The 14,323-nt window shown below is 47.5% G+C and overlaps 1 protein-coding gene across 3 annotated transcripts in view; it reads left to right on the forward strand.

Moving 5' to 3' along the window:
* CPXM2 (carboxypeptidase X, M14 family member 2) overlaps nucleotides 1–14,323 on the forward strand; it is a 140,569-nt gene that overhangs the window by 104,344 nt on the left and 21,902 nt on the right. For all 3 annotated transcript variants that reach the window (XM_074338848.1, XM_074338849.1, XM_019742217.2), the window contains exons 5-7: nucleotides 1,383–1,467; nucleotides 2,425–2,575; nucleotides 13,009–13,097. In XM_074338848.1, coding sequence (XP_074194949.1) covers nucleotides 1,383–1,467; nucleotides 2,425–2,575; nucleotides 13,009–13,097 — 325 coding nt within the window. The remainder of the gene's footprint in view (nucleotides 1–1,382; nucleotides 1,468–2,424; nucleotides 2,576–13,008; nucleotides 13,098–14,323) is intronic.

Below are 14,323 nucleotides of genomic sequence, written 5' to 3' on the forward strand. Positions count from 1 at the left end.
TCCTGGATCACCACGGGGCATTATCAGCAGACAAACAGACGGCAAAAGGAATGGCAGTTGCAAGTCATTTGGAAATTCTTTGAATGTGAGAAACAGGTTGCTATTTTGGGCAAGGACAATTTTCCAGTGCACACGACACGAGCTGTTGCTGAGGTGTCTTTTGAAAGGCTCACTTACTGTGTCCAAATCGAAAGGCGTGGGCTCGAGCCTGTGCCCCTTAAGGAGGAACACGTTGCATAGATTCCAGCTTCCAGCAGAAATTCAGACAAAGCTGGTGGGGAGGAGAGAGAAGGAGAGGAGAAGGTTCGAGGTGAGGGTTTATTTCCAAACATGTAAGAATAATTTCTGTGACAGGTCAGTCAGATGAAGCAGAATGAATAGAACCAGCCGCTCTTTCTAATTAAACTTTACTGGACAGTATTGATTCAGACTGGAAACTCAGAACTTTGTTGAGATGTAACTGGATCCTGAGTCCAAGATTTCACAGTAGGGAAAGGTTTCCAAATGCTTCAGCTGGCAGAATGTTCTGAAAGGTCAGTAAATCATGCTTAGTTCCAGTATTTTAAAAATTAAAAAGAAAGAAGCTCAAGGAGACTTTTTCTGTTGTTTAATGATTAATGTTATAAAAAACCGAGGCAGAGGGGAACATGTGCTTTTCACATGAAGGTTGTTTATTTGCCACACCTATCAAATTGGTCTCCACTCCGGGAAGTCAAATTGTGGCCATTTTACCCCCAGTAATTTCTGGGCAGTAGGACGTGATGACAGGGGTCTGGCTTCGGGTCCAGCTGTCACTGGGTTTTTCTGGGTGGTGGGGGGATTGACTACACGGTTGTGACAGCCAAGGAGAAACCCAGTGTCTCTTAGAGACTCAAGCTGTTGTTCTTGTGCTTGGTGGGATCTCGTTTGTTATGTTCCCCAATCAGTTTCCCAAATGAAATTTCTAGACCAACTTGCAACTTTTACCGAGCTTATCATGCTCTATTAAGGGACTCTATTAAGCTACTACTGTGTCTGATACAAATGTTCATGATAAACAAACATATACATATTAGTGTATCTCCTTGTGTGTGACCAACATTTAGTGCTTATAGGGGCTAAGCATTGTCCTACGTGTTTCAAGGGTACTAAACCATTTAATGCTCACATTCATCCTTTAAGCTCAGTACTTTCCTGATTCCCATTTTATAGATGATGAAACCGTGGCATAGATGCTCAGTTATCTGGCCAAGGCCCAGGGAGGGTGAGCAGTAGGGCCAGAGAGTGACCCAGGGCATACTCTTCTTACTGCTATACCTCTACCTGGAACTGGTAAACAGGTGGGGAAAAAAGGTAAAAAAAAAAAAAGTGTGTAGTCCCAATGATGTTTTATTTTCTCTTAGGAGTGACTGGGTGACCTCCTATAAGGTCATGGTGAGCAATGACAGCCATACGTGGGTCACTGTTAAGAATGGATCTGAAGACATGGTGAGTCTCTGCTTCCCTCTAACCTTGGTGCCTGGCTGTGCAGGGCTCTGCAAAGACAGGCAATGTGTGCCCAGGCTGTGTTTGCACCTGGGTGTTTGCTGACTCTCTGTCGACTCACTAAGTCTAATGGATAATGACCTTCCTTCCATGCCAGAAGTTTGGCATCAAGTAGCCCACCTTTAGGGCTCACGTAAAATTCAGAGCTTGTGGGGTACAGTCTCTTCCACAGTTTACAGGTCAGCCCCGGAAGTTGTGTGGTCCTTAGGTAAGCTGAGGCCCCTCACAGCTATTCAGTTGTAATAGTTCCCCAATTTGCTTTAATGACCCCCATCTTTCAGCTCATGATTTGCTCTAGGTTAGCCTGTTCTGACCATGTCACTCTTTTCCTCCGGTTCTCAAGTGCATGTTACTGACATGCTATGCAGTGTCTTGCACAATCTGACCGCAGCCTCTGTTCTCTGTTTTCAACCTTCTTTCTCGTTCTTACTACCTCACCACCCCGCACACACTCCTGTGTTCCAGAAAAAATGAGCCAGCTGCTTGTCTTCCCCTGAATTCCACCTCTGGGCTTCTCCAGCCCTTGCTGCTCCTTTTCTCCAGAATCCCTCCCATCCGTACAGATCTAAATAGTTTTCCTTGAAGGCCAGTTCACATGGCAGCCACCTCTGTTAAGAATGGAAAGGTCTCCTGGTCCTTTGCTCCCGAAGACCCAGAGCTCTGTGGCTGTCCCTTTGCCGTGGCATGACTAGATTTCAGCTATGACATCTAAGCATTACCCTCTCCCCGCTACCGGATGGGGCTTCTTCAGGGCATGGTCCAGGCCGGATTCAGTTCTCTTTTCCCCACGATGCCCAACATGCATGTGGTGTTCCTTGTGGAATGAGTGACTTACTGACCCTTTTATCCCTTGATGATCAAGCTCTAAAAGAGTCTGCTTTCCCCCTTGTGCACAAATAGATATTTGAAGGAAACAGTGAAAAGGAGATCCCTGTTCTCAACGAGCTGCCCGTCCCCATGATGGCCCGCTACATCCGCATCAACCCGCAGTCCTGGTTTGACAACGGGAGCATCTGCATGAGAATGGAGATCCTTGGCTGCCCGTTGCCGGGTGAGTTGGTCCTTCTGCGGGGAGTTGGTCCTTTCACACTTCCAGCAAGACAGGAGAGCAGGTGTCCAGCCAAGACAAATGAAAATAAACCGAGCAATCTTCTTCTTCAGCAACAACACACCTATTGCAAAATATTGTGAAAACCTGGGTAAGCAAAAAGAAGATAGATAAAGATCCCCCCTAATCCCACTCGGAAACACCGTGAACATTTGGGGCCTCAGAGTAACATGTCAACTGTGGTTTGCCTGCTGAAAGTTTAAGGTGATACATGTTTCAAGGTTGAAAATTCACTCCACCCAAGCGAGCAAAAAAAATTACCTAAAAATTTTTCAGTAACACATGTAATTGTCCTTGAGTGTTCCCGCTACCCTGGGTAGAGGAGGTGCTAGAAGTTCATTTTAAACTTGACTATGTACATAGTCTTTCTGTTTAAGTAGCATCACTTGGATGCCTGTATCTTTGGATAAATGCTTGTTTCTTTAGGTTGTTGTATTCCCCTGGTCCTATTTTCACGCGATGGTATCTGGCTGTGATCTCAGGGTGGTGGGCAGAAGGGGGCTTGAGTTCACAGGTGCTGGTATCTGCTCTGGACAGGCTGATCTGGTCGGGCTCAGGGCGGCTCTGTCTGGCCTTTCAGAACTTAGGAGTTTGTGCCCAGGTGGAACCTGGAGGTAGCAGCCTCTTCATCCTGATCAGACGTCTCCAGGGAAGGAAAGTGTGCCCCAGAGTATCCCTAAGGATCTTCACTAGCACCTGTAGGGATTTCCACATTCTTGTCCCCTCACAGGCGGCCCACAGGGAACAAGTAGCACAGCTTTGGGTAATCTCTCCTGGGCATTCTCCACCAGTGAGTCTTTCCCACGCTTGTCTAGTGTGACATCACGTCTTGCTGCCTCTGGATTTCCCAGTCCCTCCAGCACCGCTGGGGGAAGGGCACCACCAGCTTTGATGTCCTCAGGTACCACTGTATCCATCATGCTATTTCTATAGCCATCCCCCGACCCCCGCCATGAACTTACATCGACTGCATCTTTGAAGCACATTGAATGTCACTTATTGTTTTTCTCTTAATCCCATAATATCCCTGACCTTGCTTTGCCAACTGTGAAGTTTTAGAACACACACTGTATTGGTGAGAAAGATGGGTCTATCTAACCACCTACTTACCCCCACACCAAGTAGATCCTTTGTTGTATATCCGTACTTACTAATCGCACAACCTTTTTCATGTCATTAAAGCTATTAGAGACCATCTGTCTTGTGGATGCCTTTATCCTGGTTCATGGACAAAATGCCACGTTTTTAATCTGCCCCTTAGAGTTGGAAATGCACTTGTTCCCAATATTTTGGTTCTGTAAAGAAGCCCACAGTGAACATCTGTGTTTCTGTGTCATTGTGCGAGTCCGGGGTGATTGTGTGAATTATAGGACTGTTCAATTCTAGGATTATTGCTTAAGTGAGGTTATAAGTGGGAATGCTGGTACGAAGGAGTTTTCAAGGCTGATCCAGAGAGAATGTTGAAGGCCTGCACGATTTCAGAGCTGGGCCTCCCTTTGTGGTTGGTTCGTCCCGGAATTACAATCTGAGGGCCTGCCTGCTGCCGTGCAGGGCCTGCTGGGCTTTCCCAAGCATGCTGCGTCTGTGGGCACAGATGTGGGCGGGTGTCTGTGAGGCCCTCTGTGCCAGGCCAGGAGGCTTGCTCTCTGTGTTGCTCAGCACAGCCTCAGTCTGTTTGCTTCAAGGAGCAGGGTCATGGTTTCTCTCTGTGGGCAGGAATTCATCTATTGTTGGGAGAGGGCAAAGGACACCTGTGAGAGTCTCATGAAATAAATGTTTCCCTGTGAAGTTATTCTTCGCGTGTGTGTGTGTATGTTTGACGTTAGGTCCTGGAGGCTATTTAATCCTCACAAAAACAGTTACGGTGTGAAATCTGGGTGGGTTTCAAGTATGGACTTGGAATGGCTCTAAATTTTCCAACCCCAAATATTTAGGGCTATTTTTCTTCTAGAAGTTACTTAGCAGTCTGCCTAGACCTTACGCGTGCTGCCTGGTGGTGGTCACGTCCAAGGGCCTGGGGCAGCACACAGGGGCCTCCAAGCCTGTGTGTGTCGCAGTGCTCATTGCCCTGTTGTTGGCACAACCCATGTGTGCCAGTTAATGAGGTCGAAGGCAGGGATGACCCAACCAACTCAGCCATTCAAACCCAAGGTGACCTCACGGTCTAAATGCGGCGCCCAGATTCTGTTCTTCCCAGAACTCTTGTTGATGAAGTGTTCATTTACTTTGCTTCTGCTTCTCTTTGTTCTGCTCTTCCATTCCTTACCAATTTCCTGAGAACTCTCAGGTGGGGGCGGAGGAAGGTGGCGATTCTTTTTAAGACTTTGTGAATAATGTTTCCAGAAATTTCTGAACTGGAAACTGAATTACCTTACATCATAGTCTATTAATAGGACTTTTAAGGCTCAAAATTAAAAGAAAATGGGAGTGTTCTTTAATGGTTATAGCCTTTCATTTCTGCAAGATAAAAAGGTGCTAGAGACCTGTTTCATAACAATGCGAATATAGTTAGCACTGCTCAACTGTACTCTTCAAAACATGGTTAAGACCTAAAGTTTATGTTGTGTATTTTACCACAGTTACAATTGTTCAAAATTCAAAACAGAATTTGTTGTTCATTTCTTTTAAACTAAAAGTTCCCTTCTCTAAATTTGAATGGACTTGTCCATTTTGGACTGAAGGGCTACACATATCAGAAGCTGGGGAGAGCTTCTGAAGATACATTTTTAATAATGAAGAGTTCAGGTTGACATCCACCAGCTGAGTTCAAGGTCACCGCCTTGGTGGTTTTCAGGTATTTTCCTACTGCAGACAGCACTGCCGGGTTCTGAAAAGGGCCCCGTGAGCCTGCATGCCAATTCCTCACAGGGTGACAGGGCTGTGCCCAGGGTCCTGGAAAATAACCATCGGGCCAAGGGATGATGCTACGTGATCCCCCCATGCTGCTCTGTACCTTGTTATGAATGTGTGACTTGGCCCTCTCTGGGGACAGTCATCACCCCGTCCTCATCTTCCTGGCCACCAGGTCTGAGTGATGTCCTCTCTCTGCACAGTGCTGAGGTGGCCAGGGTTCTTGGGTTGGACTCAGAGGACCTTGTGATGGGCTGTACAGAGGTCTGGGGAAAGGACCTTACTCTCCATCAAGCACAAGGGGAGCTGCTACAGGGCGGTGCCCCAGAATCCTTCCTGGAGGTGGGCTGGGCCCAACTGAAGTGCTGTCTCTCCTTTCTCCTGATACATATACCTTCCCCGTCATAAATCACTGAAAAAATATTTTAATTGTCAGATCGCCACCTGTCTTGCTGAACTATAATACTGTTTCAGCCAGCCTGCCCCCTCATCAATACGTATAAGTTGGGAGAGGGAGGGCGTCACCACAGCTGCAAAGACCTTTTCAATACATCTGTTTGCTTTGTTACCTTCCACTTGCTTCACAAAGTCAGGCCACGGTTTGAATACCCTCTTGTCCCATAGGATGGACCATTAATTTGAGCCTAGCCTGGGCTGTTGAAACAACAGGAATTAGGTGGGTGACACAGAGTTGCTCATGGTCACCCTTATGGAGGCCTCCTTTTGCTAAGGGTGATGTTGTCAGCGTCTTTTTGATGAGAATACAACAGCTCCCTGGAATTGCTTTGTATCAGCTGCAGCCTTTCCCCCACGTTACAGGTTCCGGGCCTTGTCTGCTCAGAAAAAGAGATACAAATTCACATCTTTTTCAGAGGAAGCCTGATGCACAGGAAGGGCATGGGCTTTGGCTTAGAGCAGGCCTGAGTTCAAAGTCCACTTCTACCCCTAGACAACGGGTTGCGGGCAGCTCATGAAAGTACTGTATGCTTTGCTTTCCTCATCTGTAAAGTGGAAACAAGACCTTCCTTATAGACTGGGGTTGAAGTCCTTAAAACTTCAAGGTCACCCTTTCTTTAAACATCCCAGTGAAGTAACCCAAGCCCTCATTATGTACCTATGGAAGGTCCTGGGTTGCTCCCCCCTCACCCAGTATTTCTCGCTGCATGGTTGCCTGCACTGACCTCTTGCTTCACGGTGCCTTCTCCCAGGCTACTCTTGGTCCCCTTGGGCCCTTCCTGCTAATTATTCTAGATTTGAGAACAACCGTCTCCACTGATGCGATTCACATGAGGCAATATTGCTGCACGGTGGGGGACAGGAAGGGGCTTTACTGCGTGTAGTGTAGACCCCCACAGACCTGATAGTCAGCACTGCTGTCCTGAAGGTTCCTGGCCATTCCAGCAAAGACCGGCCCGCCTCCACATTGCTGAGACCGCTCTCTCCCTGCGTAGACTTTCTCCTCTGCTTCCCATTTCCTGTCTGGCTCTGTCTTCCTCTGACTTCCTGTCTCTTGGACTTCTGAGTTGCGGGGGAGGTGAGTGGGATTGAACCATCTGTTTCCTTCTTTTAAATAGAGACCATGAACTCCTTTCTTCTCCCTTCTCTCATCCTTGCCCTTCATCCTTTTCAGTTCCATGAGAAGGACTCTGCCGACCCCCTAGAGTGCACACGGGCTGCCCTTGTTTTTATTGGCAGTGTTTCAGCAGTTCTTCCATTCCTGACACATAGACATCATGAAGACGAAATAAATCAGTTTGTAGATGCCAGCACGTGAGAAGTACAGAAAAAATGTGATTTTCCCTATTTCCCTCCATCCTTCTCCTATAGCCTTGGTTTGACCATTTGGTTCCATAGCTGACTCATTTCTAAGGTCACCTGACCCCATGAATGGTGGGTAGAAGAGATGGAAGTACAGATGTGATTGGTAAAATGAGGTCATACTGAATTAGGGCAAGCCCTCAATCCAATGACTGATATCCTCAAGCAGAGAAAACAGAAACACAGAGGCACGCAGGGACGCCATGTACGGACAAGGCAGAGATTGGAGTGATGTGGCTACACGCCAAGGATAGCCAGCAACCACCAGAAGCTGGGACGAGCCAAGGATCCTACCTTAGAGCCTTCAGACCCCTGCTGACCCCTTGATTTTAGACTTCATTCCTTCAGAACTGTGAGACAATAAGCTTCTGTTATTTCAGGTTGTAGCTTTGTTATGGTGGCCCGAGGAGACTAGCACACGAACAGACCCAGAGATGACATAATGTTCCATGATTATCCTCAGTCCTGAGGATGTGGTTTCCATTTACCACCCCCCTCCACCCTGCCACTTACCACCCTGCCTCCATTCTCCATTCTGCCATGGTGGTAGGGTAACAGTATTACAGTGTAGTCAGCCCCTTCTCTGAGGTCTCCTGGTCCCTAGAGTGTTATCTTTTCCATAACTAGCCTTTCCTCAATAACTTGATTGGAATATCCATCCATCTATCCATCCGTTCATTGCTCACACATCCATTCATATATCAAACACTTAAGCAACGCGTGTTCCGAGGCAGGGCCCAAGCATTCTGGTAAGACGGACACAGTAGCTGCCCCCACACTCTCACCCCATAGCGAGGGAGACGTGTCAGCATCTTCACCCCAATGAATCCATCAGAATTCGAGGGGATGCAGCCTTGCTGGCTCAGCCCATCCTCTCTGCAGTAGAAAGCAGCTTGCCCTTACTGAGTTTAAATAAACATGTGATTTCTCTTCTTGATCCAACTGCCGAATGTTGATTATCTCAGGAAACTGTAAAAACAGCAGCTCTCTGGAAAACGGTCCTTTCTCATAGCCTGATAGTCCGCCTCTCAGCCAGGCTGCAAATTGGCCCTTGGACTGTCTGGAGAGGCAGCATCAGCCAAGAAATCAGAGGGTTTCCTGGACTTCTCTGCAAGCAGGGCAGTGGAGATGTCACGTGGTAGGGTTATATGAAATGGAGGCTCAAGGAAATAAGCACGAGTGATGTGCTGCTTTCTCTTTGGAGCCACGTGGAGCTGTGAGTTTGATGCTTTTGCTGATAGTGACGACCTGGGATCCAAACGTGCTTTGCCTGGGGGTCCGCGTCTTCACTCGGTTCCTTTTAGAATAATATTAACATAAGAACAGTCAGATGGGTCCTAGACAAATGTGACTTCTATTCATCAGTTCTTTATAGAGGGTTTGGTGCTTAGTTCGCACATGGTTCGAGGTCATTTGTACTCAGGGGTCTGTGCTGGGGGTGCCCGGGCTTAGGGAGGTCACACGGCCATCATGGCAGGTGTTTCCATGGCAGGTGTTTCCTTGGGCACGTCTGCAGTGCCTTTGCGCTCCTGGTGTCTTCCTTAGTTCTCAGGAGACCACTTGGAGGCCAGCGATTCTTTGTTTTTTTTATTGAGTTAAAACTCATATAACATACAATTAACCATTTTAAAGTGTACAGTTAGTAATATTTAGTGTATTCACAGGTTGTGCAAGCACCAGCTCTCTCTAGTGTCAGAACTCTGTTATCGACCTATAAAACCACCCTGGACCCACTGAATAATGATGTCGCAGTCCCCCTCCACCATCCCCCGTAGCCTCTACTCTGCTCTGTCTCTGTGGGTTGGCCTGTTCTGGATAAAGCACATCAAAGGAATCATGAGCCCAGAGACTCTTGATTGCAGGTGAGCCCCCTTTCCAACAAAGGAAGACTTTCCTCTCCCAGCTGAGCGCCCACTTCTTTCAAGCGAGACACCAACCCCAAAAGCAGCAAATGGCAAAGCAGGCAGTCCAGGCCTCCTCATAGTTCCTTTGGATTTCCAGTAGTGGCTTTGGTCTGGGATTATTACTGTTGTCATAAAAGGCATCCTGTGCAGTGAGCTGGTGGTTGATTTGGGAGGAGAGGGTGTCACCGCAGTGAGGTGTCTGGGGTGTGTCGTTTCCTAGGGCTGTCGTAACAAAGCTCCAAAAGCTCCGTGGCTTAGAACAACAGGGCGCCATTGTCTCACAGGTCTGGAGGTTGGAAGTCCGAGGTCAAGGTGTCGGCAAGGTTGGTTCCTTCTGAGGGCCGTGAGGGAGAATCTGTTCGTGTCTCTCACCCAGCTTCTGGGGGTTTGCTGACCGTCTTTGGTGTCCCCTGGCTTGTAGATGCACCACTCCCATCTCTGCCTTCGTCTTCACATGGCTTCTCCTGCATGCATTCCTCGGTGTCTAAATTTCCCTTTTTATAGACACCAGTTGTAACAGATCAGGGTCCACTCCAATGCCCTCATTTTAACTTGATGACCTCTGTAAAAACCCTCTCTGCAAATAAGGTCGCATTCTGAGGAACTGGGGGTTAAGACTCCAACATATGTTGGGGAGGACATAATTCACCCCAAAACAGGCAGACCAGTTGGAGCAGATCAGGATTTTCAGTAGTCGAATGAGAGGAGCAAGTAGGGAGAATGTTGTTTAGGGTCTCTGAGCCCTGCCTGGAGTTTGTCCCTGTAACTAAGGTGTTCCAGAAGGACTCTGCTGGTTTTCAGTATGTATGACATATAAAACCAACCACACGGAAGGACGCAAGAGACTGGTTCTCCAGAGCCCCCTCTGTGAGGACAGAGTCCTTGTAGATTCAATCAGTCAGAATTCTGTCTCAAACATCAGAAGTCTTCCTCAAATTAGCTGAAGGGGTGGGGCGGAAATTTGGGGCTCACATGAATGAAAATTCCAGGGATAGATCTGACTCTGGCTTCAGGGTCCTCTTGGTGCAATCAAGGTCCCCTCCCTCACTAGCTCGCAGACAGGGAGGCTGACCACTAACACCCCCAACTTGTCCTGCCTTCTGAGTCACTGCAGGAGAAAGAGACCTTCCTTCTGTAGCTCTGGGAGGAAAGCCATCTGATTGGCCCATTTTGGATCCTGGGATCATTGCTGAGCCAGTGACTGTGGCCAGAGGACAAAGTGTTTTAATTGGCTGGAACTGGTTCACATGTCTATACATGTGCGTGTTGGGCAAGGTAATTCCATGGGAACCACCTGGAATAGATTTCCCTCAGTAGAAAGGGAATCTTTTGTCCACAGAGGGAAGAAGGAGGCAGTGGGTTTGGCTACGTGGCTCTAGCTCTAGATGCTGGCCCCTAGGACGGCCGGATTTGGTTCTCACTCATCTCCTTACCTACAGTTTGTTGGGCTCCTAACAGATTCCCAATAACACTTTATCCAATCAGAATAAATGGACAAGTAAAGAAGGATTTGTTCAAAATGTGGGAGACACAAAGCTCTGGAAACTACTCACCCATGATTTTGAGATGATTCTGGAACTTGTACCCATCTCCTTAGGCAGATTGATTAGTGTAAGGCTGGAAGAATGTTGCCAAGTATGGAACTCTTTTGTACTTAGAGTTCTGAGATTTTCTTCAGTCCCTTCTAAGAACCTTGAAGGCATAACTTGTGTTCAAAGACAAAGAGGGCTTTAAAGAGTTTTGGAAAGAGGCCCCTGGGACGTAGGGGGGGAACGGTGAATAGCTCTTAGAAAACAGCATCTGTGTAAGTTAAGCATAAAGTGAAAAATATGTACCTTTGCTTTGAAACATAGAGGTTTGGAAATCAAAAGGGAGGTGGCTCGCCTGAGGGAAGGGTCAGCCTGTACCCCCAGAAGGTAAGCCCTTGAAAAGTAATGGCGGGGGTATTTTTGGCTCAACCTGAATGGCTTTTGCTTTCTTTTCTGGACAAAATGCCAGTTTGCCCGCCCACATTTCCCTTTCAGTGACAGTCATTTGTTTCTAATAGTATTACTGGCAAACCTTTCGTGAATACTTAAAACTGTCTTTTCATTGTTTGCATGTGATTTTCAGCTCATTGCACAAGGCTTCAATTTTCAAGGGTGAGGCCAGTCTTTGAGTGAACTCTGGCAAGTTTGGTTATGGCAGTCATGACCTGTGGCTGTGAGGACGCAGACACACAGCTGGCTCAGTTGATCTCAGATATTGCGTATTATGCACCGAGTACTTTGTCCCTCTGGCCATGTGCTCAGTGCTTTAACAGGCGCTTCTCAAGCTTCTGAGCCTACGGAGTCAGCTGGGATTTTTTAAAATGTGGACTCTGATCCAGTAAATCTGGGCTGGGTCGAACAAGCAGTGAAAGCGCTAGTGACCACATGTGGTGGCACCAATTGGGACTTGTAGCTGCGGGTACCACTGGGATCATTGCCTGCCACTGCCCTGCCTCCAGAATTACCCTTCCAGCCGCTTGGATCAAACCAGCAGCTGCTGTGGTTCCAACATTGCTTAGGTGGTTCCTGGGTTAGATGATGGACCTATCTAAAGCTCCGTGTTCTGTCCAGATGGAGGGAGAGCTGAGCTGGCCAGGATTTCTGGCTGCGCACTCCAGATGCTGGTGCCGGGAGGCTGGCAGAGGCTCTGTAAGCCTCAGTACTTTTTGTTAGGTCAGGAGAAAGACCTCGGGCCCACTGAGTCGTCACTTCCCCTTATCCTCCTCTGCACGCCTGCTTGCCCTCCCCTTTCTTCTGAGTATTCTTTGTTTTTGTAATTATATAAGCATTACATACTTACCTAATTACAAGCATGAAAGAAAAAAAGTCAAGTTATATAAGGGAATCAAGTCAAGACAGACATGTTCTCCCCAGACCCCTGAATCCCGGTCCCCAGAGGTGACCACTATTAATACACCCCTGTTGGGGTGCTTCAGACCAACAACAGAACCCCAGCTCCCACTGGCTTAGCAGTTAGGGGAATTGTTCATCTTGTGTGATTGGAAGTCCCAAGGAAAGTTGGACTCCAGAGTTAGTTCACTCATTAGCTCCTGATGTTATTGGGGTATTCTCTCTCCTGTACCTGGAGCGGTTCTCACCCCACCTCTGTGACATTAATTTAAAGTCCTTCCCTTCAGTCTGGACCAGTAAGAGTGGCCAGGGAGTGCTGTGGTCTGATTGGCTTAAACTGGTCACGTTGGACCCCTGGAGCTAGGGGTGTGAGGTCTGTTTCTGAGAAGTGAAGTGGGGAGTCCCGAACTACACAGGCTTCTGTTAGAGAAGATGAAAGTAGGCTGAATGCTGGTAAGAGACGAACAGTGTCTGTCACACTTCCAGAAATTTCCATTCATGTATGCAGTTGTGATATTCATTCATTCATTCATTCATTCAGTGCTGACAGTTTGCCAGACACACAGATTATCCCAATCATCTGTTGGTTTACTAGCAATAAACCAATGAGGGATGTGCCAGTGTGTTTCCTGTTTTGGGGGCAAGAAACTAAGGCAAAGACTCTCCAGTGACATGTCCAGGGTCACACAGCACATAAGTGGAAAAGCAGAGGTTTGAACCCAGGCCCCCTGGCTCCAGGCCCATGCTCACCATCCCTGGGTAATTCTGACTCCTAACAAGCTTTTTGAAAGTTGTCTCTCTCACCTCTGTGCATACGTGAGAAGCTGGAGATTGAGCTGTGTCCCCACACAAATCAGGGACCCCACAAAGCCAGCACGAGTAATAGAATGATGTCAGTGAATCAAAACCATATTTCTCTCCCTAGATCCAAATAACTATTATCACCGGCGGAATGAGATGACCACCACCGATGAACTGGACTTTAAGCACCACAATTACAAGGAAATGCGCCAGGTAAGACCCAGGTTTGTCAGAGTGACCCGCCCAGGAGCGCGTCGGTTTTTATTTTCAGAAAGTAGGGTGATGCGTTAGACATAGAAGCTGAATGATCATTTTGGTTTTCTGAGGCCACACTAAATGCTTGTAGTTCCGAGTCTGAGAATGCCTCGTGGGGGCTTGGGTGACCGGCAAATGGCTGAAACAGAATTTGAACCCAGACTTTGCTGACTTAATACTCTAGTTCCTAAGAATCACTGTGGGTTGAGTGATTCACTGATTTATTAGACGCAGAGTTGAAGAAGAAAAAGGATCCAGAGGAACACTAATCGTAATAGCAGGAAGCCCTCATGTGGGACCTATATTAATTTACCTCCATTAGCAATTTACCTTCATTAAGGTGGCCCGTCCTCCCAGCCTCCCTAGGAGGGCAGCCACTGTTGTTATCCTTATTTTACTGATGGGGAAACTGAGTCACTGAGCATCCATAACCCTACTTTTTGTTATTTCAGAGTCTCCGATTCTCAATCCTGGTTGCATATTAGAATCATCTGGGGGAAATTTGGAAAAATGCCTGTACTTGGCCTCCACCTCAGGCCAATGAGAGCAGAATCTCGAGGAGAAGGGTCTGGGCATCTAAATTTGTAAAAGCGCTCCCCGTGATTCTAATGTGCAGCCAGGCTTCAGAGCACCCGGCTGATACCCTTATAGCTCTGAGTACTGTCATACAGTTAGGAGGAAAAGGTAATCTCAGATGAGCTTTTTCCCTGATTTAATTACAGAAACCATTAAATTCTGAGCTGTTGATGGCATTTGCATAGTGAGTGCAGAAGGGAGAAGGGACCAAACATGTATTAGAACGGACTGAAAAGGGAGACTATGCTGAGTGCCTCTGACATCCTGTTAAGGGTTTGCCACCAGGGTGGTGCTAGAAAGTGTGGGGAGGTGCTGGCAAATGAGAAATCCTTAGATGTTAAAGAAGCTGTTTGAAGAGAGAGAACAAACAGAGAAAGGTCCTCACAAATTCGTTTACTAAACCCAGAATCGCCAAGGCCAAGTTAACATGACTCAAAGTCAGGGCTCTGAGTTACGGAACCAACCACCCAGCACAAGTGAGGACGGAGCCATTAGGCTGAGCCGCATCCCAGGGAATCAGCAAACCTGGTTTGTCTCCATGTCATTTAGCAGCAGACACTCACACACAGCTTCTAGACACCTGTCAGCACAGACTTAGAGATGGGACG

This window comes from Rhinolophus sinicus, linkage group LG07, assembly GCF_036562045.2.
Source record: "Rhinolophus sinicus isolate RSC01 linkage group LG07, ASM3656204v1, whole genome shotgun sequence".
Taxonomy (NCBI): domain Eukaryota; kingdom Metazoa; phylum Chordata; class Mammalia; order Chiroptera; family Rhinolophidae; genus Rhinolophus; species Rhinolophus sinicus.